The 25,712-nt window shown below is 45.3% G+C and overlaps 2 protein-coding genes across 2 annotated transcripts; both read right to left on the bottom strand.

Moving 5' to 3' along the window:
- Positions 1 to 5: 5 nt before the first annotated feature.
- On the bottom strand, positions 6 to 11,211 carry LOC116511178 (C-type lectin-like). The gene is made up of 6 exons (XM_032221041.1): positions 11,175 to 11,211; positions 6,399 to 6,461; positions 4,625 to 4,737; positions 3,477 to 3,623; positions 1,464 to 1,572; positions 6 to 236 (listed from the first exon to the last, which is right to left on the bottom strand). Exons 1-6 carry the CDS (start codon positions 11,209 to 11,211, stop codon positions 166 to 168), a joined length of 540 nt encoding a protein of 179 aa, XP_032076932.1. The 3' UTR covers positions 6 to 165.
- Positions 11,212 to 17,363: 6,152 nt separating this feature from the next.
- LOC116511177 (C-type lectin-like) lies at positions 17,364 to 25,366 on the bottom strand. Its single transcript, XM_032221040.1, has 5 exons — positions 25,348 to 25,366; positions 21,996 to 22,108; positions 20,848 to 20,994; positions 18,822 to 18,930; positions 17,364 to 17,601 (listed from the first exon to the last, which is right to left on the bottom strand). The coding sequence occupies exons 1-5, from the start codon at positions 25,364 to 25,366 to the stop codon at positions 17,531 to 17,533; spliced, it is 459 nt and encodes a 152-aa protein (XP_032076931.1). The 3' UTR covers positions 17,364 to 17,530.
- Between the last annotated feature and the right edge of the window lie 346 nt (positions 25,367 to 25,712).

Here is a 25,712-nt window from a genome sequence, read left to right as displayed (position 1 = left end):
TCCAGAAAGAGGGGAAGAGAAGCAAGACTAGAGGAATTGACTGCTTGACCTCCAGATGGTCTTTGTGGAAAAGAGGTTTTGCACACAGAGAAGGTAGAACTTCAAGATCTCAGCTCAGGTTTCCAATCAATGGGAAGACCCTCTGACTCCCTCTGCAGACTTGGCTTAAGCAGGTTTCCATTTGCAGAGAAAAGGACGTTCGTAGCTACAGGGTATATCAACCCAGGTCAAGTACCCTGAAAGAAAAGAAGATGGGTGGTGATCTCCTTTAGAGCATGACACGGCATAGGATTTGGCTACTTGCAGACCACCTTTTCCCAGGTTCTTCTGCCTGTCCACTCATGGGTGGTTTCAAGTACAAATAGCTCCAATACGCAAGAATCCAGCCAACTAAAGGTCAAAGCTAAATTGGCTCTGGATAAGGCTCAACAAAGCTCAAGAGGACTTCGGTCTCTGGTGGCGACACAAAGAGTTCACACAGATGACAAGTTTAACTCCACCTTCCAGCTCAACCTGCTCCTCTTCTACAGGTGGGGGCTGGGGGGATGGCATGCTGCAGCTCCCCTCATCTAAGCATTGCCATCTGATGGGATGCAGGAAGGGCCCATTCTTGGTGGCTGCCTCCCTGCTCTAGAACAATCTTCCTGCTGAGCTACAACAGCCTCGACTCCTTCATGAAGGCACTCAAGACCCCGGTCTTCCCTCAAGCATTTGGGCCTCTGCTTGGGGGATTCTGGGAGCTGAAGGCCACACTTCTTAAAGTTGCCCGTCTTGAAAAACACTGCATAAATCTACTCTATTCAGATTGCAGTTTTGGCACATCTGGCTTCCTTCTTAAAATGAAACACAGTGGATCTTTTAGGTAATCTCTTATTTGACGTTTACTGTCGAAATCTTCCACTTTGACAGTGAATGAGAAATAGCAGAAAGAAGCAGTGAGACTGAGTTGCCTCTGGGCTGAGATGAGAGCCGAGGTGGTGCAGTGGTTAAATGCAGCACTGCAGGCTACTTCAGCTAACTGCTTTCTGCAGTTCAGCGGTTCAAATCTCACCGGCTCAAGGTTGACTCAGCCTTCCATCCTTCCGAGGTGGGTAAAATGAGGACCCGGATTGTTGTTGGGGGCGATATGCTGACTCTGTAAACCGCTTAGAGAGGGCTGAAGCAGTATATAAGTCTAACTGCTATTGCTATGGGAACTAGCATTTTCTTTAGGAATTGCTAACTTTGGCCTGTTAAGGTTCCCCAATAAATACTTTAAATCACCCACCTCAAAAAAGTCTCCTTCAAGTTGAGCATTGTTCCCAGGATCTGTATGGATTTCTCCCTTCCCTTTTCCCTTCCTTTTTTCCTTCCTTTCCCTCCCCATCCCTGTCTTCCCTCCCTCTGCCTCCCCTCCCCTGCTTTCCTGGAATTACAGATGCAAACTCCAACCATACTAAGGAATGGTGGCTTTTCATACTGACCAGTTGGTTGGAGACCGACGCAATACTCAGATTGCTGATTGTTGGGTTCACCACTACTCCACTTTCTGTACCTGGATCGTGATCCATCAACCCAGCGCCATCCAGTACTCTGTGCCATGTAGAATAAAGCATGTTGAGGTGGGTGAGTGGGGGACACAGGGGAGGGAGAGAGAAAATGTTATTTTCCAATTCTGAATTTAGCTTACGTTAATTCAAAGAGGGAAGTCCCGTTGATTAGGTCTTGGTGGAAGCATGCGCCACATGCCTCTTACGGAGACTCCCTTAGGCTCTTTGGGCGCCTGAAGCAGTGGAGAAGTCCAAGCACTCTCACTCTGGCTCTGCCCAGAGTCCAAGGTCTCTGGGGCTACAAGGACACTCGAACCTTTGAGCCATGACCCAACTAGGAAACGTCATCAGCGCTAGGAGGGAGTGTGGGAGGAGGAGGAGGGGGAGGAAGAAGAGGAGGAGGAGAAGGAGGAGGAGGAGGGGGAGAAAGAAGAAGAAGAGGAGGAGGAGGAGGAGGAAGAAGAAGAGGAGGAGGAGGAGGGGGAGAAAGAAGAAGAAGAGGAGGAGGAGGAGGAAGAAGAAGAGGGGGAGGAGGAGGGGGAGGAAGAAGAAGAGGAGGGAGAGGAGGAGGAGGAGGAGGAGGAGGAGGAGGGCTGTGGGGTCACTGGTGCTTTCTAGGCTTGGTGGTTTTCTTGCAGACCTTTCATGACCCAACTAGGGAACATCATCAGCACTGGAAGGGAAGGGGTTTTGCTGACTTTACAGTCAAGAAGTAAAGAAGACCCCAATCAAGGAACTCAGACAAGTCAACAAGAGCCTAATGAAGGAACCACCACACTCCCACCAACACTGGCAGAGTGAGCCACTTGTACATAAACAGAGAGCAAACCCCTCTCCCTTCTAGCACTGAGGTTATTGCCTAGTTGGGTCATGAGACTTTTTCAAAAAAGGAGAAGAGGGAGGAGAGGGAGGAGAGGGAGGGAGGGAGCATGAAGGACTCCATAGAACAGTTACTTCCCTTTTGGGGGGGGTGGAGAATTCTGTTGCTGTAGATAGCCAAGTGGCTCCCTTCATGTGACACTGGTGCTTTTAGGTTTTATTCCCTAAGAAAAGAACTTTGCATTTCCAACAGTTGCATTCAGACGGTTTGTCTGACTCATCAAGATAATTTGAGTTCTAGTTCATTCTAAGATGTGTGGACTTCGACTCCCAACTTCTAGGGGATTTGAGAGTTGAACTCTGTAGCTCTTAAAAGGAGGGAGGTTGAGAAACACCACTCTAAGCCGTTACATTTGGGGCAAAGTCTGGGAAGAGTGGAGGATGGGGATGGGGGGCCTGCTGTGGTTTGTGGGGGTTGCAAAGAGTTGGGCATGACTTAACAACTGAACAAGAACAACAACCATCAACCATTTCCTTCAAAACCTGAGGACTTGAAGTCCTTCATCAGATGAAGGTGTTTCCTGACCATGTTTCCACCCATTTCAGCTGTCAACCCTGCCCCTTCCTCCTGCTCTTCAACCTCCCCAGTAGAATACATGGATTGAAAAACACGGAGCCAATTTAACTTAAATAAACCCAATTAGCTATAAACAGGATTGTCTAACTCATCAACTTGGGACAAGATCACCATCAGGGAATGGAGATGGAGCAGGGTTGCTGGGCTTTTTGAGGATGATGTAAATCATCATTAGAAGAGCCGAGGTGGCGCAGTGGTTAGAGTGCAGCACTGCAGGCCACTTCAGCTGACTGCAGTTCAGCAGTTCGGCTGTTCAAATCTCACCAGCTCAGGGTTGACTCAGCCTTCCATCCTTCCGAGGTGGGTGAAATGAGGACCCGGATTGTTGTTGGGGGCAATATATGCTGACTCTGTAAACCGCTTAGAGAGGGCTGAAAGCCCTATGAAGCGGTATATAAGTCTAACTGCTATTGCTATAAATCACCACTCAAAAAACATCTATATGGAAAACAGCTGCTAATTGCTCAGAGACAGGAGGGCCAAATACTCACGATAGAAGACCCTTCATCTCGGCGGAGCCCAATCCAGGTGTACAACTCGTCCATGTTTTCCTTACTGAGGTAGGCAGCAATGGCTGCTGCCTGCTTGTCATTTGTGAAAGATGCCAGATGGCCTTTCCATTCGTACTGACACTCTTGCTGCAGAGAGAGAAGAAGCAAAAAGATCTTAGCACCCACAAACCATGTTGTCCCCCTCATGTCTGCTACTATCCCGGTCTACCAGCCCAGGAATTTTGCAGTTGGGTCAGACAAGGCCCTCTCAGCTACGTTCCTCCAGCAGAAGTTCTCCTAAGAGGGGCTGCAAATTGAGCATGATTTTCTTGCCCAACAAGGAAAAATAAAGAAAATATATATGTATAGTATGAAAGTGGTGTCGGCAGTGGGATATCCATAAAAAAGTGGGGCATACAAAGGAGGTGTGGGAGAAGAGAGAGAAGAGGGGAGGAGGTGGGTGTTTGTGTGTGGAAATAACGAGACGCTCTTAGAGACAAGGGGCCACTTTCAAACAAAAGGGCTTGAACTTTTGAAGGCTCTCATTTAAGAACCACAATTGAGAGATCTTATAAGCAAGGTGTTGCTAAGAGAAGGCCATACAAAGCTGATCAAGAAGATGACTAGAGGATTGGTACCACAAATGGCAGAAGATATGAGATTGTTTTGTTCTTGGAAAGATACAGGTTGATAGATGGAAGAATATAACTTAAAACTAGTTAAACTTAGTGAAATTTAGTAATAAGAGATATAATTAAATAAGTAATTGATAATGATAATAATGTACAATGTGTAGTGTTATGATAAAAGTAATTGGATATGAATATTGAATGGTACCCATGATCAAGGACGCCTAAACAATTATAGTCAAATGAAAATGGAGATATGATGATGGTGACATGTATAAATATTAGAGTTAAAATACTTGAGTTAATATGAAGTATGTTTGTTGACTGTGGAAGAGATGCACAAATGTTTTTTTGTAACCAACTGATACACTTTCTAAAGCATGTAAAGAAGGATGTTGTGTTTGTTTTAAATAAAAAATAAAAATAAATTATTTAAAAAATGACACAAACTTTGGCCTTCTGAAGTTTGGAAAACCTCTGGGCCAGATTAAGGGAATTCCTCCCATTCAGGTGAGTTACCTCAGCATCTTCAAAGGTGACCTTTTCCTCATAGAACTTGTAGCAACTCCACTCGCTTCCAACTTTAGAGGCAAAAGTGCCAGAAGGACAGACGCTCCGGCCACGAGGACCTGCTGGGAAAACAGAATAAAAATGGACTTTTTTTTCATGGACCTTAACAAGGTTGAGAGATCCTTGAGCAAAAGAGATGGTTATAAGTATTCGACAAACATTCAAGAGAAGAAAAATATTTTATTCCATGAAGGAAGGAAACCATTTAAATAGGAGCCAGCCGTGTGCAGCAGCTGCCAAAAAAGCCAACACAGTTCTAGGCTTCCTAAACAGAGGGATCATAGAATCAAGATCACGTGAAGGGTTAATACCGCTTTATAAGGCCTTGGTAAGGCCACACTTGGAATACGGCATTCAGTTTTGGTCGCCACGTTGTAGAAAAGATGTGGAGACTCTAGAAAGAGTGCAGAGAAGAGCAAGGAAGAGGATTAGGGGACTGGAGGCTAAAAATATGAAGAACAGTTGCAGGAACTGGGTATGTCCAGTTTGATGAGAAGAAGGACCAGGGGAGACATGATAGCAGTCTTCCAATATCTCAGGGGTTGCCCCAAAGAAAAGGGAGTCAAGCTATTCTCCAAGGCACCTGAGGGTAAAGCAAAGGGTGGAAACTAATCAAGGAGAGAAGCAACTTGGAACTGAGGAGAAATTTCCTGACAGTGAGAACAATTAATCAGTAGAACAACTTGCCTTTGGAGGTTGTGAAAGCCCCAACACTGGAAGTCTTTAAGAAGATGTTGGATAGATATTTGTCTGGAACGGTATAGGGTTTCCTGCCTAGACAGGGGGTTGGACTAGAAGACCTCCAAGGTCCCTTCCAACTCTGCTCCTATATTATATTGTATTGTACTGCACTGTATTGTATTGTAAGGCTGGAAGGAGCGACCTAAACTGAATGAGTCCATTGGGATTAGGATGGATTTCTATCGGTCTGATATTTGTAATTGAGGAAAATAGTAAAGTGGGATTATAAATTAGTGTTAATTTCCTTGTATTATGGCTCTTGGGTTCAATGGGCAATTAATTTCCCCAAGGGGCCACATCAGACATTGGGACCGTTGTGGAGGTCTGAACCAATGGGGGCTGTGAAGGTCTGTAGGCACCCAGGAACCCCACGGACACAAACTGAAAACAAAAAGTTGCCTTCAGGATAAACGCAGTGCGGTTGGATTGCGTGCATGATGTGCACTTATTTGCACTTGCTTTCTAATTTCCGACTGACCTCAGGTGGGCCAGACAGAGGGAGCCAAAGGGCCAGAGGTGACCCAGGGGACGTAAAGAGCCGAGGTGGCGCAGTGGTTAAATGCAGCACTGCAGGCTACTGCTAGATCAGCAGTTCAGCGGTTCAAATCTCACCGGCTCAGGGTTGACTCAGCCTTCCATCCTTCCGAGGTGGGTAAAATGAGGACCCAGATTGTTGGGGGCAAGAGGCTGACTCTCTGTAAACCGCTTAGAGAGGGCTGAAAGCCCTATGAAGCGGTATATAAGTCTACTGCTATTGCTATTGCTAAAAATGCCCAGGTCCTGTTTAGTGGACAGATGCCAGTCTCATCCTGCAGATACCAGCCTTTGGTGTCCATATAATGAGGCCCGGAGGCCTTCTGGATTGGCCTAAATGGATCATAGCTAGAAGTAGAGGCTCCCCCATTAAGAATAAAACATTAAAACAAACCAGGGGGAAACAGGGTGGAGGTGGGATATATCAGCTTTGCTGACAACAACTCACCTGCCCAGGTAAGGCTGCCCAAGAGGCCAAAGATGAAGCAAGTGACGAGAAGCATCTCCAAACCTGAGGAGGGAAACAGAAGTTGAGAAGAACCTTGAATGTCCTCCAACCACACTAGGTCACCCCCTTTCAGGTGCCCCTCCCCAGAAGGAAGAACCGAGCTCTCATCTCAACCGTGAAACCCACCTGTTCATCTCTGGATTGCAGCCCCCTCCCCAGAACTACTCTGAGCAATTGGTAGAGACCCCAGACTGCCAGGAATCACAGCCTGTAATTCTTGGACTAGAAGACCTCCAAGATCTCTTTCAACCAGGGGTGAAATTCCGACAGGTTCTGGAGAACCAGTAGCGGAAATTTTGAGTAGTTTGGAGAACCGGCAAATCCCACCTCTGGCTGGCCCCAGAGTGTGGAATGAATGGGGATTTTGCAGTACGCTTCCCTTGCCACGCCCCACCAAGCCACGCCCACAGAACCAGTAGTAAAACAAATTGAATTTCCCTACTGCTCCAAAACTCTGTTTTTTTGTTGTTATTGAAGAATTTGGAAAGGGGACTCTTAGCTAATCCCCAGCCGGAATGAAGTCAATGCCTAAATGGAAGAGACTTATTTTTTTAAAAACTCCTGTCCTGCTGTTCCTCTTCTGTGGACAAGAACAGCAATCCACCCCCTCCCCTTTTAATCCCGTGAATCACCTGTGATGCCAAAAAATGAACAAAAATAGTCACAAACACATAAAATTCAAACCATCAACTTCTTATGAGAAATCCAGGACTTTCGGTTGTTTTATAACACTGGTGCTATCATGCTTCGTCCATCAAGTAAAATGTCTCTTATACCTTTTTGTCCTGGAATTCTTGCAAATGAGGTCGAGGAATTTCAACCTGCAGGCGTTTTTAAAAAGGGGAGGGGGTGCTGCGTCAGGATCTTTCCTGGTTTTCTTGAAACCCCTTTTTCATCAGAGCAAAATACATACAAGGCAGGAGGAACCGAGGTACCCCTGAAGCATTTTTTTATTAAATAACATTTTTTAATAAAAACCTTTAAAGAAGAACATTGAAAACTAACGCAAAGAAATATAAAAGAAAAAAAGAAAGAAATCAAAGAAAAATGAAAAAGAAAAATGCTAAGAAATAGTATAATTCACAGCAGTTATACATACAAATATGTTGCAATCTCTTTCACTAAAGTTACATTAAACTTCTCTCTGTAATCCATGGCTCTTACCTTCAAAGGGGGATCCAATCTGAAGACGAAATCCTGAGCCTCCAATGGTCTCTTTTCCGGCTTATATACCAGGATTCATGGGATCACACCCTGCAAGGTAAGGTCATGCGTGTGACAGATCAGCATCCAGCTGTGAGGTCCCCCCTGGGCCAAAGACTTAAGGCCTATCTGCCCAAGTTGAGAAACAGAACAAGCTCCCTCAAGGAAGAAACTCCACTTTCCCAGGCAACTCAGGCTTGACTGGAAATGAATTGCTTAAAAAAAACCAATATTTGAAAAGTTAATCAACAAAGCGATTCTATGGAACCAAGTTGTTAAGGAAACAATCAAACATGAGGCCCATCCTGAAAAACAAATGGCACTGATGTTCCTCGATGCGCAGAAGGCCTTTGACAATGTGAATTGGCAATTTATGTTTTTGCAACTGGAGCAGATGAATTTTGGCAAGAACCGGGGTCTTGAGGCCGTTAAGGACTGGATGAGAGCTAACAAACTGGTACTCAACCCGGACAAGACCGAGTGGCTGTTGTGTTTCCCTCCCAACAATTTGGCCAACGTCCCATCAGTCAGGCTGGGGGGTCAAAATTTATACCCTTCAGACAGGGTCCGCAACTTGGGAGTCCTCCTGGATCCACAGCTGACTTTTGACCACCATCTGACGGCTATGACCAGGGGGGCATTTGCCCAGGTTCGCCTGGTACGCCAGTTGCGGCCCTACCTGAATCGGGAGGCCCTCACAACAGTCACTCGAGCCCTTGTGATCTCCAAGCTGGAATACTGCAATGTGCTCTACATGGGGCTGCCCTTGAAGAGCATCCGGAGACTTCAGCTAGTCCAGAATGCGGCCACGCGAGTGATCGTGGGCGCACACGGTTCGCCCACATAACACCGATCCTCCGTGAGCTGCGCTGGCTACCTGTTGATCTCCGGGTGCGCTTCAAGGTGCTACTCACCATTCATAAAGCCCTCCATGGTAGTGGATCTGGGTACTTGAGAGACCGCCTTCTGCCGATTACCTCCCTGCGTCCCATCAGATCGCATAGATTGGGCCTCCTCCGAATACCATCCGCCAGTCAGTGCCGACTGGCGACTACACGGAGGAGGGCCTTTTCAGTTGCAGCTCCGACGCTTTGGAACGATCTCCCCGTGGAGATCCGCACCCTCACCACAGTCCAGGCCTTCCGCACGGCCCTCAAGATCTGGCTATCCCGTCAGGCCTGGGGATAAGATTTTCATCCGCCCCACCCGAATGCTGAATGAATGTTGTGTTTTACTGGTTTATTTTTTTATTATTCACACATTTTTTTTCCCTTGTGTTTTGTCTTGCACTCCCTTCCTATTAATTGTAAGCCGCCCTGAGTCCCCTCAGGGAAAAGGGCGGCCTATAAATGTCAAATAAATGACTAAAATGACTAAATGACTAAATTCACTCAAACTATACGAAGGATATATCAGAAACAAGCAGCAAAGATAATGGTAAATGTGTGTGTTTTCTTTCCCCTTTTTAATTTCATTTTATTGTTGTGTCTATTGAATATATAACAGAGAGATACGGGTTGTGTATGTGGGGGGAAACGTAGTTGGGATGGAATGCCACATTCAGGGGAATAAGAAACGATACTAAATTATAATCTATCAAATGAAACAATGAATGTGTAAGAATGATAAATGCTAAAAGACCTGTAACCAAACGACATACTGTATGTGATGATGGGCTTGGTTTTTTTCTTTCTTTTTTTTCTTTTATTTCTTTTTCTTTTTCTATTGTTCTGTGTATATGTTGTCTATGTAATAAAGATAAAAATAAAAATTATTATTAAAAAAAAAGAAAACAATCAAACAAACAAACCAAAGTCACCTGAAGTGGGGAAAAAAGAAGTTGAGATTGAGCAGCTGGGAAGTCCCACTCCAAGACCCTTCAGTCTGTGTGTGTGTGTGTGTCTGTGTGTGTCCGTGTGTGTCCGTGTGAAAGCAAATAGATATGCATTGTAACCAGGAAAGTTTGCTGTTATCTTAAATTTGCTAGGTCTCCGTGTATTCTAAAGAACCGTTTATGCCCCAGAGTTGGGTTGAAAATGAATTTGCGCTGGAAGAAATTACGGAACAAAAGATGGAGTTGAATGGAGCCTTTGGCCGAGGGAGTTGGGTGGCCAAATCTGGATTTAGGCTCTTCCTCAGTTTACCTTTTCCAATAAGCAACTGAGCTAGAAGATCTTTTAAAAGCCATTTGCTAGAGTAATTTATAAAGTGGGGTGGTCTCCCTATGAAATGGGAGAGCTTTGAGATGCATCTTACATTCCCTTAAGAAGAGGTAGGACCACCATTTGTCCGAAATGGTGTAGACTTTCCTGCCTGGGCCGGGGGTCGGACTAGAAGACCTCTGAGGTCCCTTCCATCTCTGTTATTCTCTGTTCCTTTTACAATTAAGGCACAACAGAAAATGCAAGAGGAAAAGTGACTGGATAGGAGAAAGGTGACTTCCCCTTTGCATAGGAAATCAGTTACCTGAAGTCAAACCGGTTACATATTTGCATCCCATAATACCACACCTCCTTAAAATGAAGTGTGACGACAGAAGGGGCTAGAGTACATTTTGGCATGTTAATAAGGAGAAAAGGTTGGAGTTCACGAAGGGACAGGCCAGTTGCTAATTAAGGCTAACCAAACTCTTATCGGGAGACATTGTCCAAATATCCCCTCCTCTTTTCAGTTTAGAAATGCCAGAAGCTGTCAATCAATCCATGCAGCCCCAGGATAAGAGGTTTTCCTACATCCCAGGCTGTAATGCTTTGAAAAACCCTTATCTTAAATTAAAATACCAAATAACTATTTGGCAGAGGGAGACACTCATTAGCCAGGTGATTGGTGCCAGATTGACCTGCCCTACCCACACAGGCCAAGATCAGGTGTTTGCCTCCAGATAGGGCATCCTGACCTGTATTTGGGGGACAGTAACATGAGTCCCTAATTGTGGATGGAGCACTCTCTGCTGGCCCTTGTGCGCCCTGTTCACTCTCTCTCTCACACGCACACACACACACAGACAATGTTGGTTTAGTGAGTTGTATTAATATTCCGCAGCAATTCCCTTCCCAGAAACCCAGAACTGTCCCCATTACGTCCAGCCAAAAGCAGACCGATGCTACTCCGCAGAGCGAAGGCCAGTGAGTCCACAAGGCCTTTCCAGGTTTCCCAAAGAAGACAAACCCACCAGGCAAAGTTAAATCCACTGCACAGGAGGGGTCACAAGGCAAGAAAAGTCCAGAGCTCACAAGGCACGGTCCAAATTCAAGGAACGGTGTCGATCCAAAGCAAGGCAGGAGTCACAACGACCACAAGGAAACACACGGCTAGGAAAGAAACACGTTGTCTCCCTCTGGTGCTAAACGGGCAGCTTCTGGTGCAGCCCACCAAGAGGGCCGAGGCTGCTACCTTCCCCTGTTACCTTCCCACCGAAGTGGTACCTATTTATCTACTTACACTTGCATGCTTTTGAAATGCTAGGTGGGCAGGAGCTGGGGCAGGAAAGGGAGCTCACCCCCTTGCACGGACCTTGGGTCTGGAATCTGGACTGTAACTGCTGAGCCATCGGTCCCCTTAGATGGGTGTAGGTGAGCATAAATGCCAAGATGGGGCAAACGAAATCTATCACAGCAAGGAGCAGTCAAGGGCAAGGGTAGGCAACCCGTGGCTCTGGAGCCGCATGTGGCTCCCTGTCATCAGTCAGCTCCACAATCGACGGGGCTTTCAGTTAGAACAGCTGGAGGGAAAAGGACGGCATGCTGGGAGGAGACTAGCGGGGAAACGGGACTTCCGGTCAGCTCCAGAATGGAACGGGGAGCCTCCGGTTAGGACCTTTGTGGCTCTTTGAGTGTTTAAGGTTGCCGACCCCTGCTCTAGGGTGAGAAAACAGATGCTCCTTAAGTCTAGTTTACGGCTCAGGTCAACGTCTGATGGGTTTTAAGCCCTGTGGTGGAGACCCTGACACAACATTGCATGTTGTAGCACAAATCTGGCCATTGAAACCCCAGGGAGGTGGAGAAATGTGCACTTTTTGCAGGCTATCAGTTGCAGCTTGTCTTTTTCCTGCTGCGTCTTCCTGCACCCATGTTGCAGCTAAAAAAAAATCATGCAAGACATTACAAGAAATGCAATCGTTTCTTACTGTGTAAAATACGTTTATTTCCATTTCATTCCATACAATCACATGTATACTGTGCATAACCGGGGCATATAACATTGAATAGTAAACACATCCCTCGCTTTTATAGACAATACCCCCCAAAATACAAACCCAATATACCACCTTGACCCACCATACACCCTCTTTCACCCCACTCCAACTTACATTCTTCCTTCCAACATTCCCCTCTACTGCCTACTTCCCCTCCCCCTCTATCACTCCTCTCTCCCACTACTTTCCCCCCCTTCCTTCTCCTGCCTCCAATCCTCTCTCCCACCCTCTCTACCCCTCTTTCTTCTTTCGCTCTACTCCTCCCTTCGGTGTATTTCTATTGTCTATCAATATGTTCAGCTTGTCCTATTTTTACCCTAACATTAAAGAGCCACAGTATACAAGTGCAATCATGTTCTTTGAAATCTAAGACATATTATATTTCCCCCCTCCCCCCCTCCCCCTAAAACTCCACCTCCCTTCCCTCCCCCCCGACTTCCCAGAGCCCATACACGGTATAACTTTTTAATAAACACAGTCTAAGATATCTTAAAACAAAGCAGAAAAAAAAAAGGTCGATAAGATCTCTGCGTTGAACTCAGCTTCTTACTGTTACCCAAACTTTAAACAGTTTAAGTTATTACTAATCTTAAGCATAGGCTATCTGGAGTTTCTTAGTCCCATATTTGCTTTGTGTATAATCAATCCATTTTTTCCAGTCTCGTTTATATCTCTCGTTTGAATGTTCTTTAAGATATGCTGAAATTTTTGCCATCTCGGCTAAGTTTATAACTTTCAAAGTCCATTCTTGAATTGTAGGCAGGTCTTCCTTCTTCCAGTATTGCGTCACCAACAGTCTTGCTGCCGTTATTAGGTACAAAACCAAGTTAATCTCTACCGCTATAAAGTCAGTACATATACCTAGTAAAAACAACTGAGGGGTAAATTTTATCCTTCTTTTGAAGATATTTTGCATGATCCACCATATTTTTATCCAAAATGCCTTAACCTTACGACATGTCCACCATATATGAAAATATGTAGCATCAAGAGAACCACATCTCCAACATTTAGGCTGAACATTCGGATACATAGAAGCGAGCTTTTGGGGATCTAAATGCCATCTATAAAACATCTTATAAAAATTTTCTCTCAAGTTTTGTGCTTGTGTAAATTTCACATTTCTTACCCATATTCTTTCCCATGTGTCCAACATTATTGGTTCCTCAATATTCTGTGCCCATTTTATCATACAGTCTTTAATCAGTTCCGTTTCGGAATCTATCTGTATTAATACATTATATATCCTCTTTATATGCATTAAACTTTGATCTCTTATTTGTTTAAACAAATTATCCTCAACTTTTACAAAGCCAGGTTTTTTATCTATTTTCCACCTAGCCTGTAATTGGCCATACTGAAACCACGTTTGAACTACCTTCTCCTCTTTAAGTACCTCTAAAGATTTTAATTCTAACACCCCCCTTTCTGAAGTGAGAAGTTATCTGTAGGTGGTTCTGTCGTGTTTTTGTTCTATATTCATATTTTGAATTGCATGTCTAGGAATTGCCCACATGGGCAACTTATCGTTTAGTTTGTGTTGATATTTTTTCCAGACCCGCAATAAAGCATTTCTTAAAATATGATTTTTAAAATTCTTATCCAATTTTTTGTTAAATAACAAGTAAGCATGCCAACCATATACCAAATCATGTCCCTCGATATTCAATATTCTATCATTGGTTAAATGGGTCCAGTCACTGATTGCAGATAATGCCACTGCATCATAATATAATTTTAGATTAGGTAATTTCAATCCTCCTCTTTCACGTACATCTTGCATTATTTTCATCTTTACCCTCGGCTTCTTTCCTGCCCATACAAATTTATTGATACCCTTCTGCCATTCTAAAAGATTCGCATCTCTTTTAAGTATTGGTAACATTTGAAAAAGAAATAAAAATTTTGGTAAGATGTTCATTTTTACTGCCGCTATCCTACCCAGCAAAGATAGGTGCAATTTCTCCCACCTTTTCATCTCCATCTGTATACTATGCCAAAGTGGTTCATAGTTATGCTTATATAATTTCCCATTTGAAGTTAAAATGTTAACTCCAAGAAATTTGACTTTTTTAACTACCTCACATCCTAGCATCACTCCTAATTCTTCCTTTTGTTTAGTATCCATATTTATGACTAGTATTTTAGTTTTTCCTAAATTTATTTTAAAGCCAGAGACTTGACCATATTGATTAATCGTATTCATTAAGACCGTGTTGGATTCCTGCAGTTGTTCCAATATTATGACCAAATCATCCGCAAAAGCGCGGACTCTATATTCTTGCTGCCTAATCTTGATCCCTTTTAAACCATCCAAGCCCCGTATTTTATTCAGCAATACTTCCAAAGTTATAATGAACAATAGTGGGGACAAAGGACAACCCTGTCTTGTACCTTGTTCGATTTGAAAGGAGTCTGTTAAACTTCCATTGACTATGATTTGGGCTGTTTGCTGCTGATATATTGCTCCAATTGACCGTAAAAGGCCATCTCCTATCTGCATTTTTTGCAATATCTTCAACAGGAATTGCCAGTTAACTCGATCAAAGGCCTTCTCAGCATCCAAAAATATGAATGCGGCAGGGATTTGATTATTCTTTCCCAAATATTCTAAAGCATTAATGATTAATCTAACATTGCTCTTCATCTGTCTCCCCTGTATAAAACCTGTTTGGTCAGTATGTATCAATTGTTGAATAACCACCATTAACCTATTTGCTAATACTTTAGTAAAAATTTTATAATCTACATTAAGTAATGAAATAGGTCTATAATTTTTTGGCTGGGCAATATCTTGATCTTCTTTGGGTATCAACGATATGAACGCTGTCTTCCATGATGGGGGCACTTTACCTTCCGATTGAATCATATTAAATAATTCTCTAAGAGGTTCTACCATTTCTAACTGTAAGTTTTTATAATAAACCGCTGTTAGGCCATCTGTACCTGGTGCTTTCCCTAACTTTAATTGTTTGATTACCTGCAGGATTTCCCCAGAGGTTATTGGTTGGTTCAACTTTTGCCTGTATTCTTCTCTAACTAGTCTAATCTAACTAGAAACTAATCTTTTCTGTCTGGATTGACGTACAGCCTGCTGAGCCACTCCAATGCTGACCCATTTCCTGAACATGCTTGAATTGTGAGGTTGGTCAATTTTTTTGTGGTTTGGATTGAAGTCCCAACTAGCGTGAATAGCAATAGCAATAGCAGTTAGACTTATATACCGCTTCAGCCCTCTCTAAGCGGTTTACAGAATCAGCATATTGCCCCCAACAACAATCCGGGTCCTCACTTCACCCACCTCGGAAGGATGGAAGGATGAGTCAACCCTGAGCCGGTGAGATTTGAACAGCGGAACTGCAGATAACAGTCAGCTGAAGTAGCCTGCAGTGCTGCCTTTAACCACTGCGCCACCTCGGCTCTTGCTTATTCTCTATGCGTTCATCATCTATGTGATCATCAGGAAGCCAGTGATCAAAGAATAAAAGGCTTTGGTGACACCTGAGACTCAAAAAATAGAAAACGTGGATTCTAAATAACATTCCACAAATAACAAATTTATGGACCCAACTATACAGGAGAAACATTTACCTTACATACATCTCATGCTCCAACCCATCCTCTTGGATTCTGCTGTGCGCATGCACGCACACACGCACACACACACGCACACACACACCCTTTCTGTTTTAATACATACACTTTTTATACCTCTTAGCTTTTCATAATGCTTGAGACTCTGTTGCGTCTTCCATGCTTTTTATAGCAATAGCAGTTAGACTTATATACTGCTTCATAGGGCTTTCAGCCCTCTCTAAGCGGTTTACAGAGTCAGCATATCGCCCCCACAGTCTGGGTCCTCATTTCACCCACCTCGGAAGGATGGAAGGCTGAGTCAACCCTGAGCCGGTGAGATTTGAACCGCCGAATTGCAGATAGCAGTCAGCTGAAGTGGCCTGCAGTGCTGCATTTAACCACTGCGCCACCTCGGCTCTTTTCGGCCGTAACACAACCTCCTTGTGCTCTTCTACAGATCTGATTTAATTTACTTCAGCACTGGTGATTTGTTGAAATAAAATGAAAATGACTTTCACACCACAAAGAGTTACAAGGTGTTCTAACAATGGTTAAGCAAGAGAAACAGGATTTAGAATCTGGAAGATTACAAGAGAAAGATAAATCTCACTAGTAGGGTTGTAACTTATTAATTTTCATTAGTATTACTAATTAAGATGTATTGATGTTATGAGGGAAAAGCACTGTTGTTATGACTTCAGGGGGCTGGGGTGGGCGTGGCAAGGGTGGCATGGCCAACTCAACTTCACTCATGTTGGGGGCGCTTGGGGTGGCCCAAGTGCTCTGCCAGGGAAAACGAGGTCCTGAGCTCCATTTTCGGCTGCAACAGCATCCTGCATCCCTCTGCCAGCGAAAACAGAGCTCAGGGGGCTGCAGGGGTCCCTCGTGAGCTCCGTTTCAGCTGCAACAGCCTCCCATAACCCTCGGCCAGCAGAAATGGACCTCAGGGGAGACGGCATGTTCCGTTTTCACTGGCAGAAGCACCACAGGCCAGTCCTTTGCTGTTTCTGGGGTGGCTCCGTGGGCCAGATCTAAGCACCCCGTCAGCTGATCTGGCCCCTAGGCCTTCAGTTTGACACCCCTGGCTTAACACCTGAGTTTTGATTGATTGATTGATTGTGTGCCTTCAGCACTTAGCAATGGGATAGATCTCCTCCTTGATGATCTGTCCCCAACCAGATCCTTCAGGTCTTCCAATACGTGCCAATATAACTGAATCCACCCACTTGGCTGCTGTTCATCGTCTGTCTGCTTCTACCTTCCCCAGAATTGAAGCCTTGTCTGGAGAGGTAGAATTTTGCATAATATCCACAAAGTAGAATAATTTGACCCTGGACCCCAACTCCTTATTGCATACAGCACTGTGATGAATACCAGCCTTGGGGATTTCCTTTGCGCCTCGGCCTCTGATCTAGGAGCCCTTGGAGCGGATCTGTCCCCAGAGGGAAGAGGGAACCTTTTCAGGAAAGTAGCCTCCTTGCTTTGCAGCTCAAAGACCCTGGAAGAGACACGACTTCTGGCTCCCCAGAACCTCCAGGAGGTGCCAGTGAAGGAGAAGATGGGCATCGTGAATGCATTTCTCCCTTTCTGCCTTTGCTGGTTAATGTTTTTGGTCTGGTTTGGTTCAGTGATTGTCCAGCTACCCACCCTGCGTGGATCCTTTTCTCTCCAGGGGGATCATTATTTCCACAAGTCCATATTTCTCCTCTCATTAATCTCCTATCCCCCCCCCCCAAGAGAAAAGGCGGGAGAGCAGGACCCCAGGATAAGGTTGCATTGTGTGTTTGGTGACGAGGAAGTTCATCTGTAGACCCAACACCCTCTTTCCCGTGAGGCTTATTCAGGGAGGGGCCCTGGAGCCCCTGGGAGAGAAAAGCCACACTCAAGACAAAGGCAGAGCAATAGACTTTATTATCAGGGGGGGAGGACATTCTCCAGAAAGAGGGGAAGAGAAGCAAGACTAGAGGAATTGACTGCTTGACCTCCAGATGGTCTTTGTGGAAAAGAGGTTTTGCACACAGAGAAGGTAGAACTTCAAGATCTCAGCTCAGGTTTCCAATCAATGGGAAGACCCTCTGACTCCCTCTGCAGACTTGGCTTAAGCAGGTTTCCATTTGCAGAGAAAAGGACGTTCGTAGCTACAGGGTATATCAACCCAGGTCAAGTACCCTGAAAGAAAAGAAGATGGGTGGTGATCTCCTTTAGAACCTGACACGGCATAGGATTTGGCTACTTGCAGACCACCTTTTCCCAGGTTCTTCTGCCTGTCCACTCATGGGTGGTTTCAAGTACAAATAGCTCCAATACGCAAGAATCCAGCCAACTAAAGGTCAAAGCTAAATTGGCTCTGGAGAAGGCTCAACAGAGCTCAAGAGGACTTCGGTCTCTGGTGGCGACACAAAGACTTCACACAGATGACAAGTTTAACTCCACCTTCCAGCTCAACCTGCTCCTCTTCTACAGGTGGGGGCTGGGGGGATGGCATGCTGCAGCTCCCCTCATCTAAGCATTGCCATCTGATGGGATGCAGGAAGGGCCCATTCTCGGTGGCTGCCTCCCTGCTCTAGAACAATCTTCCTGCTGAGCTACAACAGCCTCGACTCCTTCATGAAGGCACTCAAGACCCCGGTCTTCCCTCAAGCATTTGGGCCTCTGCTTGGGGGATTCTGGGAGCTGAAGGCCTCACTTCTTAAAGTTGCCCGTCTTGAAAAACACTGCATAAATCTACTCTATTCAGATTGCAGTTTTGGCACATCTGGCTTCCTTCTTAAAATGAAACACAGTGGATCTTTTAGGTAATCTCTTATTTGACGTTTACTGTCGAAATCTTCCACTTGAATGAGAAATAGCAGAAAGAGGCAGTGAGACTGAGTTGCCTCTGGGCTGAGATGAGAGCCGAGGTGGTGCAGTGGTTAAATGCAGCACTGCAGGCTACTTCAGCTGACTGCTATCTGCAGTTCAGCGGTTCAAATCTCACCGGCTCAAGGTTGACTCAGCCTTCCATCCTTCCGAGGTGGGTAAAATGAGGACCCGGATTGTTGTTGGGGGCGATATGCTGACTCTGTAAACCGCTTAGAGAGGGCTGAAGCAGTATATAAGTCTAACTGCTATTGCTATGGGAACTAGCATTTTCTTTAGGAATTGCTAACTTTGGCCTGTTAAGGTTCCCCAATAAATACTTTAAATCACCCACCTCAAAAAAGTCTCCTTCAAGTTGAGCATTGTTCCCAGGATCTGTATGGATTTCTCCCTTCCCTTTTCCCTTCCTTTTTTCCTTCCTTTCCCTCCCCATCCCTGTCTTCCCTCCCTCTGCCTCCCCTCCCCTGCTTTCCTGGAATTACAGATGCAAACTCCAACCATACTAAGGAATGGTGGCTTTTCATACTGACCAGTTGGTTGGAGACCGACGCAATACTCAGATTGCTGATTGTTGGGTTCACCACTACTCCACTTTCTGTACCTGGATCGTGATCCATCAACCCAGCGCCATCCAGTACTCTGTGCCATGTAGAATAAAGCATGTTGAGGTGGGTGAGTGGGGGACACAGGGGAGGGAGAGAGAAAATGTTATTTTCCAATTCTGAATTTAGCTTACGTTAATTCAAAGAGGGAAGTCCCGTTGATTAGGTCTTGGTGGAAGCATGCGCCACATGCCTCTTACGGAGACTCCCTTAGGCTCTTTGGGCGCATGAAGCAGTAGGGAAGTCCAAGCACTCTCACTCTGGCTCTGCCCAGAGTCCAAGGTCTCTGGGGCTACAAGGACACTCGAACCTTTGAGCCATGACCCAACTAGGAAACGTCATCAGCGCTAGGAGGGAGTGTGGGAGGAGGAGGAGGGGGGGGAGGAAGAAGAGGAGGAGGAGAAGGAGGAGGAGGAGGGGGAGAAAGAAGAAGAAGAGGAGGAGGAGGAGGAGGAAGAAGAAGAGGAGGAGGAGGGGAGAAAGAAGAAGAAGAGGAGGAGGAGGAGGAAGAAGAAGAGGGGGAGGAGGAGGGGGAGGAAGAAGAAGAGGAGGGAGAGGAGGGGGAGGAGGAGGAGGAGGAGGAGGAGGAGGAGGAGGGCTGTGGGGTCACTGGTGCTTTCTAGGCTTGGTGGTTTTCTTGCAGACCTTTCATGACCCAACTAGGGAACATCATCAGCACTGGAAGGGAAGGGGTTTTGCTGACTTTACAGTCAAGAAGTAAAGAAGACCCCAATCAAGGAACTCAGACAAGTCAACAAGAGCCTAATGAAGGAACCACCACACTCCCACCAACACTGGCAGAGTGAGCCACTTGTACATAAACAGAGAGCAAACCCCTCTCCCTTCTAGCACTGAGGTTATTGCCTAGTTGGGTCATGAGACTTTTTCAAAAAAGGAGGAGATGGAGGAGAGAGAGGAGAGGGAGGGAGGGAGCACGAAGGACCCCACAGAACAGTTATTTCCCTTTTGGGGGGGTGGAGGAGAATTTTGTTGCTGTAGATAGCCAAGTGGCTCCCTTCATGTGACACTGGTGCTTTTAGGTTTTATTCCCTAAGAAAAGAACTTTGCATTTCCAACAGTTGCATTCAGACGGTTTGTCTGACTCATCAAGATAATTTGAGTTCTAGTTCATTCTAAGATGTGTGGACTTCGACTCCCAACTTCTAGGGGATTTGAGAGTTGAACTCTGTAGCTCTTAAAAGGAGGGAGGTTGAGAAACACCACTCTAAGCCGTTACATTTGGGGCAAAGTCTGGGAAGAGTGGAGGATGGGGATGGGGGGCCTGCTGTGGTTTGTGGGGGTTGCAAAGAGTTGGGCATGACTTAACAACTGAACAAGAACAACAACCATCAACCATTTCCTTCAAAACCTGAGGACTTGAAGTCCTTCATCAGATGAAGGTGTTTCCTGACCATGTTTCCACCCATTTCAGCTGTCAACCCTGCCCCTTCCTCCTGCTCTTCAACCTCCCCAGTAGAATACATGGATTGAAAAACACGGAGCCAATTTAACTTAAATAAACCCAATTAGCTATAAACAGGATTGTCTAACTCATCAACTTGGGACAAGATCACCATCAGGGAATGGAGATGGAGCAGGGTTGCTGGGCTTTTTGAGGATGATGTAAATCATCATTAGAAGAGCCGAGGTGGCGCAGTGGTTAGAGTGCAGCACTGCAGGCCACTTCAGCTGACTGCAGTTCAGCAGTTCGGCTGTTCAAATCTCACCAGCTCAGGGTTGACTCAGCCTTCCATCCTTCCGAGGTGGGTGAAATGAGGACCCGGATTGTTGTTGGGGGCAATATATGCTGACTCTGTAAACCGCTTAGAGAGGGCTGAAAGCCCTATGAAGCGGTATATAAGTCTAACTGCTATTGCTATAAATCACCACTCAAAAAACATCTATATGGAAAACAGCTGCTAATTGCTCAGAGACAGGAGGGCCAAATACTCACGATAGAAGACCCTTCATCTCGGCGGAGCCCAATCCAGGTGTACAACTCGTCCATGTTTTCCTTACTGAGGTAGGCAGCAATGGCTGCTGCCTGCTTGTCATTTGTGAAAGATGCCAGATGGCCTTTCCATTCGTACTGACACTCTTGCTGCAGAGAGAGAAGAAGCAAAAAGATCTTAGCACCCACAAACCATGTTGTCCCCCTCATGTCTGCTACTATCCCGGTCTACCAGCCCAGGAATTTTGCAGTTGGGTCAGACAAGGCCCTCTCAGCTACGTTCCTCCAGCAGAAGTTCTCCTAAGAGGGGCTGCAAATTGAGCATGATTTTCTTGCCCAACAAGGAAAAATAAAGAAAATATATATGTATAGTATGAAAGTGGTGTCGGCAGTGGGATATCCATAAAAAAGTGGGGCATACAAAGGAGGTGTGGGAGAAGAGAGAGAAGAGGGGAGGAGGTGGGTGTTTGTGTGTGGAAATAACGAGACGCTCTTAGAGACAAGGGGCCACTTTCAAACAAAAGGGCTTGAACTTTTGAAGGCTCTCATTTAAGAACCACAATTGAGAGATCTTATAAGCAAGGTGTTGCTAAGAGAAGGCCATACAAAGCTGATCAAGAAGATGACTAGAGGATTGGTACCACAAATGGCAGAAGATATGAGATTGTTTTGTTCTTGGAAAGATACAGGTTGATAGATGGAAGAATATAACTTAAAACTAGTTAAACTTAGTGAAATTTAGTAATAAGAGATATAATTAAATAAGTAATTGATAATGATAATAATGTACAATGTGTAGTGTTATGATAAAAGTAATTGGATATGAATATTGAATGGTACCCATGATCAAGGACGCCTAAACAATTATAGTCAAATGAAAATGGAGATATGATGATGGTGACATGTATAAATATTAGAGTTAAAATACTTGAGTTAATATGAAGTATGTTTGTTGACTGTGGAAGAGATGCACGAAAGTCTTTTTGTAACCAACTGATACACTTTCTAAAGCATGTAAAGAAGGATGTTGTGTTTGTTTTAAATAAAAAATAAAAATAAATTATTTAAAAAATGACACAAACTTTGGCCTTCTGAAGTTTGGAAAACCTCTGGGCCAGATTAAGGGAATTCCTCCCATTCAGGTGAGTTACCTCAGCATCTTCAAAGGTGACCTTTTCCTCATAGAACTTGTAGCAACTCCACTCGCTTCCAACTTTAGAGGCAAAAGTGCCAGAAGGACAGACGCTCCGGCCACGAGGACCTGCTGGGAAAACAGAATAAAAATGGACTTTTTTTTCATGGACCTTAACAAGGTTGAGAGATCCTTGAGCAAAAGAGATGGTTATAAGTATTCGACAAACATTCAAGAGAAGAAAAATATTTTATTCCATGAAGGAAGGAAACCATTTAAATAGGAGCCAGCCGTGTGCAGCAGCTGCCAAAAAAGCCAACACAGTTCTAGGCTTCCTAAACAGAGGGATCATAGAATCAAGATCACGTGAAGGGTTAATACCGCTTTATAAGGCCTTGGTAAGGCCACACTTGGAATACGGCATTCAGTTTTGGTCGCCACGTTGTAGAAAAGATGTGGAGACTCTAGAAAGAGTGCAGAGAAGAGCAAGGAAGAGGATTAGGGGACTGGAGGCTAAAAATATGAAGAACAGTTGCAGGAACTGGGTATGTCCAGTTTGATGAGAAGAAGGACCAGGGGAGACATGATAGCAGTCTTCCAATATCTCAGGGGTTGCCCCAAAGAAAAGGGAGTCAAGCTATTCTCCAAGGCACCTGAGGGTAAAGCAAAGGGTGGAAACTAATCAAGGAGAGAAGCAACTTGGAACTGAGGAGAAATTTCCTGACAGTGAGAACAATTAATCAGTAGAACAACTTGCCTTTGGAGGTTGTGAAAGCCCCAACACTGGAAGTCTTTAAGAAGATGTTGGATAGATATTTGTCTGGAACGGTATAGGGTTTCCTGCCTAGACAGGGGGTTGGACTAGAAGACCTCCAAGGTCCCTTCCAACTCTGCTCCTATATTATATTGTATTGTACTGCACTGTATTGTATTGTAAGGCTGGAAGGAGCGACCTAAACTGAATGAGTCCATTGGGATTAGGATGGATTTCTATCGGTCTGATATTTGTAATTGAGGAAAATAGTAAAGTGGGATTATAAATTAGTGTTAATTTCCTTGTATTATGGCTCTTGGGTTCAATGGGCAATTAATTTCCCCAAGGGGCCACATCAGACATTGGGACCGTTGTGGAGGTCTGAACCAATGGGGGCTGTGAAGGTCTGTAGGCACCCAGGAACCCCACGGACACAAACTGAAAACAAAAAGTTGCCTTCAGGATAAACGCAGTGCGGTTGGATTGCGTGCATGATGTGCACTTATTTGCACTTGCTTTCTAATTTCCGACTGACCTCAGGTGGGCCAGACAGAGGGAGCCAAAGGGCCAGAGGTGACCCAGGGGACGTAAAGAGCCGAGGTGGCGCAGTGGTTAAATGCAGCACTGCAGGCTACTGCTAGATCAGCAGTTCAGCGGTTCAAATCTCACCGGCTCAGGGTTGACTCAGCCTTCCATCCTTCCGAGGTGGGTAAAATGAGGACCCAGATTGTTGGGGGCAAGAGGCTGACTCTCTGTAAACCGCTTAGAGAGGGCTGAAAGCCCTATGAAGCGGTATATAATTCTACTGCTATTGCTATTGCTATTGCTAAAAATGCCCAGGTCCTGTTTAGTGGACAGATGCCAGTCTCATCCTGCAGATACTGTTGCAGCAGATTGAGGTTTGTAATCTACTTACGAAAGATCAGGACTTGAGACCACGAAGGAAGAGAAACAGGTTTATTGGATGCATCGAGTTCAGCGTGTTCACACACCAACATCTGAACTGCCTGGCTACGCCCAGGGCAGTGATTTTATACCTTTAATCAAACTTCGTCAATCAGAGGGCGTTTTAAAGAGGCGTATTCATACAAAACGTAAAAACCCCTGTTCAGAACAGGGAAGTACATCTTGGAAAAATACAAAAGCAGATATTCATACCAACAGTTTTCTGCAACTTCTCTGTTGTATCTCTCCCCCACGTCTGGCTTCCTGTGCCCCTCCTTTACAGAGTATTGCCACACTGTTCAGCCCTATTTGTAATATGAGGAAGTTAAAAGTCAACTTTGGGACTCCAGGGCACTGGAGTAAAAGCCAAACTAAAATGAATCTATAAGGTCCATTCTATTAAGACCACCTAACCTGGCCAGCCACTGGTGGGTTTACCTGTGCAACCCATGCTGTATCATTCCCCCCTATTGAAACTTCACCCAATCCTAAGATTACTGTGTAGTTTCATAAATGGCAGGTTCCTCTCCATTAAGCATGAGCCCAACATATTTGCTCGAGCGTCCTTCTGAGCATCCCACCAGGGCCAGGACCTTTGCAGTGGCCCATTTCTCCATCAAGAGGGGTGAAACCCTGGCAATTTCAGGAACCAGGAGTTAGAAGTGGAGGTTAAATCAAAACCTTTCCATTCCTACCCTGGGAAATGAGTGAGTTGCCTCATTTCTGTGGTGAGCTGCTTAATGACACGTTCAGTCTCATCAATGTGAAGGCAGCAATTAAACAAGTTGAACTTCCCACAGACCCTCCTTCCCTTGCGTGGAGGTAATCAAGAGCCAATCAATTTTGGTACACTGCAGTACAGAGTTTGCCAGTGGCACTGGAGAGGATATTCAAAGATTTATCAATCCTCTCCCCAGCCAAGTCCAATACTGCCTGCAAATGCATGATCCAGTTGATCATGTAGATTGGGGTGCAGTAACCCCAAGACCCATCCTCTGCCCTAGTGGCCCTCCCATAGGTGCATACGGTTCTCTCTGAGTTCCACATGTCGAATTTCTCGTATTCAGCCAGTTCCTTACAAGGAAAGTTAGAGAAGGCTGTGTCTACCTTCCTCTTCTGACGGATGGGGCCTACTGAGTCATACACCAGGACCCCTAGCACCTGTTGTGATTGGATGGGCAACAGAAAGAACGAAAGTTTTATCCATCCAAGAACACAGGGAGGACTTCGTAGGCCAACGTGCCACGAATCCAATACATGTTCTCCGGGGCTTCCCAAGTGCTAGATGGGGTTTTGTGGCTTTTTTCCCTTTTGTCCTTCTGTGGATCCTGCAGGCATTGAGTGCATTCCAATGGAGAGGGGGTAATGGCCTCCCTTGTGGCCCTGGGTCCCCTTGGGGCTCCCTTTTCCTTCCCTTGTGGGCCGCCCCTCCCACCCTCCTGAGGGGTGCATGTGGGACGGGGGTTCCTACCCTGTTGTAGGAGTGGCTCCAGAACCACCGTTCCCTTTCCCTGTGTATTTAGGGTGGCTATAGCTGTTCTGCTGAGGTTCTTATCAAGTGTCCCCGCATGGCATTGATATGTTTCCAAGTAGTTGGATTGGGTTATCCAGACCTCCAGGCAACTGGCTTTAGCACTATGGTTACGTGTTACACCTATCTGCCAGTACTTACTCAGGTCTTGTGCATCCATGCTTGACTGATTTTCATCCTCTGACCACCATTGTAGAAACCACTGATTCCCTACATCCCCAATAAGCTGACAAGTTATCTCCACTATTATGGGAATCTGGTCATAAGTTATGTCATATTCCATTTTCAGACTGAAATCAAGGGGGGCCCACTTCACCTGAGCCCTTGTCCTTTCTGGAAAGGGGTCTGGGAAGGGTCTCTGAATGAGCTTTTTGCGATGGCACCTAATGGTTGAATTGTATCGTTTGTTTGGTGCCCAAGTTGTGACATTGGGGTTCATGCAACACTGCCAATAGTTCCCTGTCTCCTCTGAACAGGGGGATGGCCCCTCCTCCGGATGGCAATTT

This window comes from Thamnophis elegans, chromosome 7 (genome assembly GCF_009769535.1).
Source record: "Thamnophis elegans isolate rThaEle1 chromosome 7, rThaEle1.pri, whole genome shotgun sequence".
NCBI lineage: Eukaryota > Metazoa > Chordata > Lepidosauria > Squamata > Colubridae > Thamnophis > Thamnophis elegans.
The sequence above is the reverse complement of the archived record's forward strand: the minus strand, read 5'-3'. Positions and strand labels throughout refer to the sequence as shown.

Bases quoted from the DNA above. Each gene is read 5' to 3' on its own strand.
- LOC116511177 (XM_032221040.1), bottom strand. The intron at 18,931-20,847 runs GTGAGTATTTGG...TACATGGCACAG, and splicing joins GAGATGAAGGGTCTTCTATC to AGTACTGGATGGCGCTGGGT. The intron at 17,602-18,821 runs GTCAGTATGAAA...CTTTTCTTTCAG, and splicing joins CGTCGGTCTCCAACCAACTG to GGTACTTGACCTGGGTTGAT.
- LOC116511178 (XM_032221041.1), bottom strand. From the start codon at position 11,211: ATGGCTCAGCAGTTACAGTCCAGATTCCAGACCCAAG. The intron at 4,738-6,398 runs GTGAGTTGTTGT...CTGTTTTCCCAG, and splicing joins GGGCAGCCTTACCTGGGCAG to CAGGTCCTCGTGGCCGGAGC. The intron at 1,573-3,476 runs GTGAGTATTTGG...TACATGGCACAG, and splicing joins GAGATGAAGGGTCTTCTATC to AGTACTGGATGGCGCTGGGT.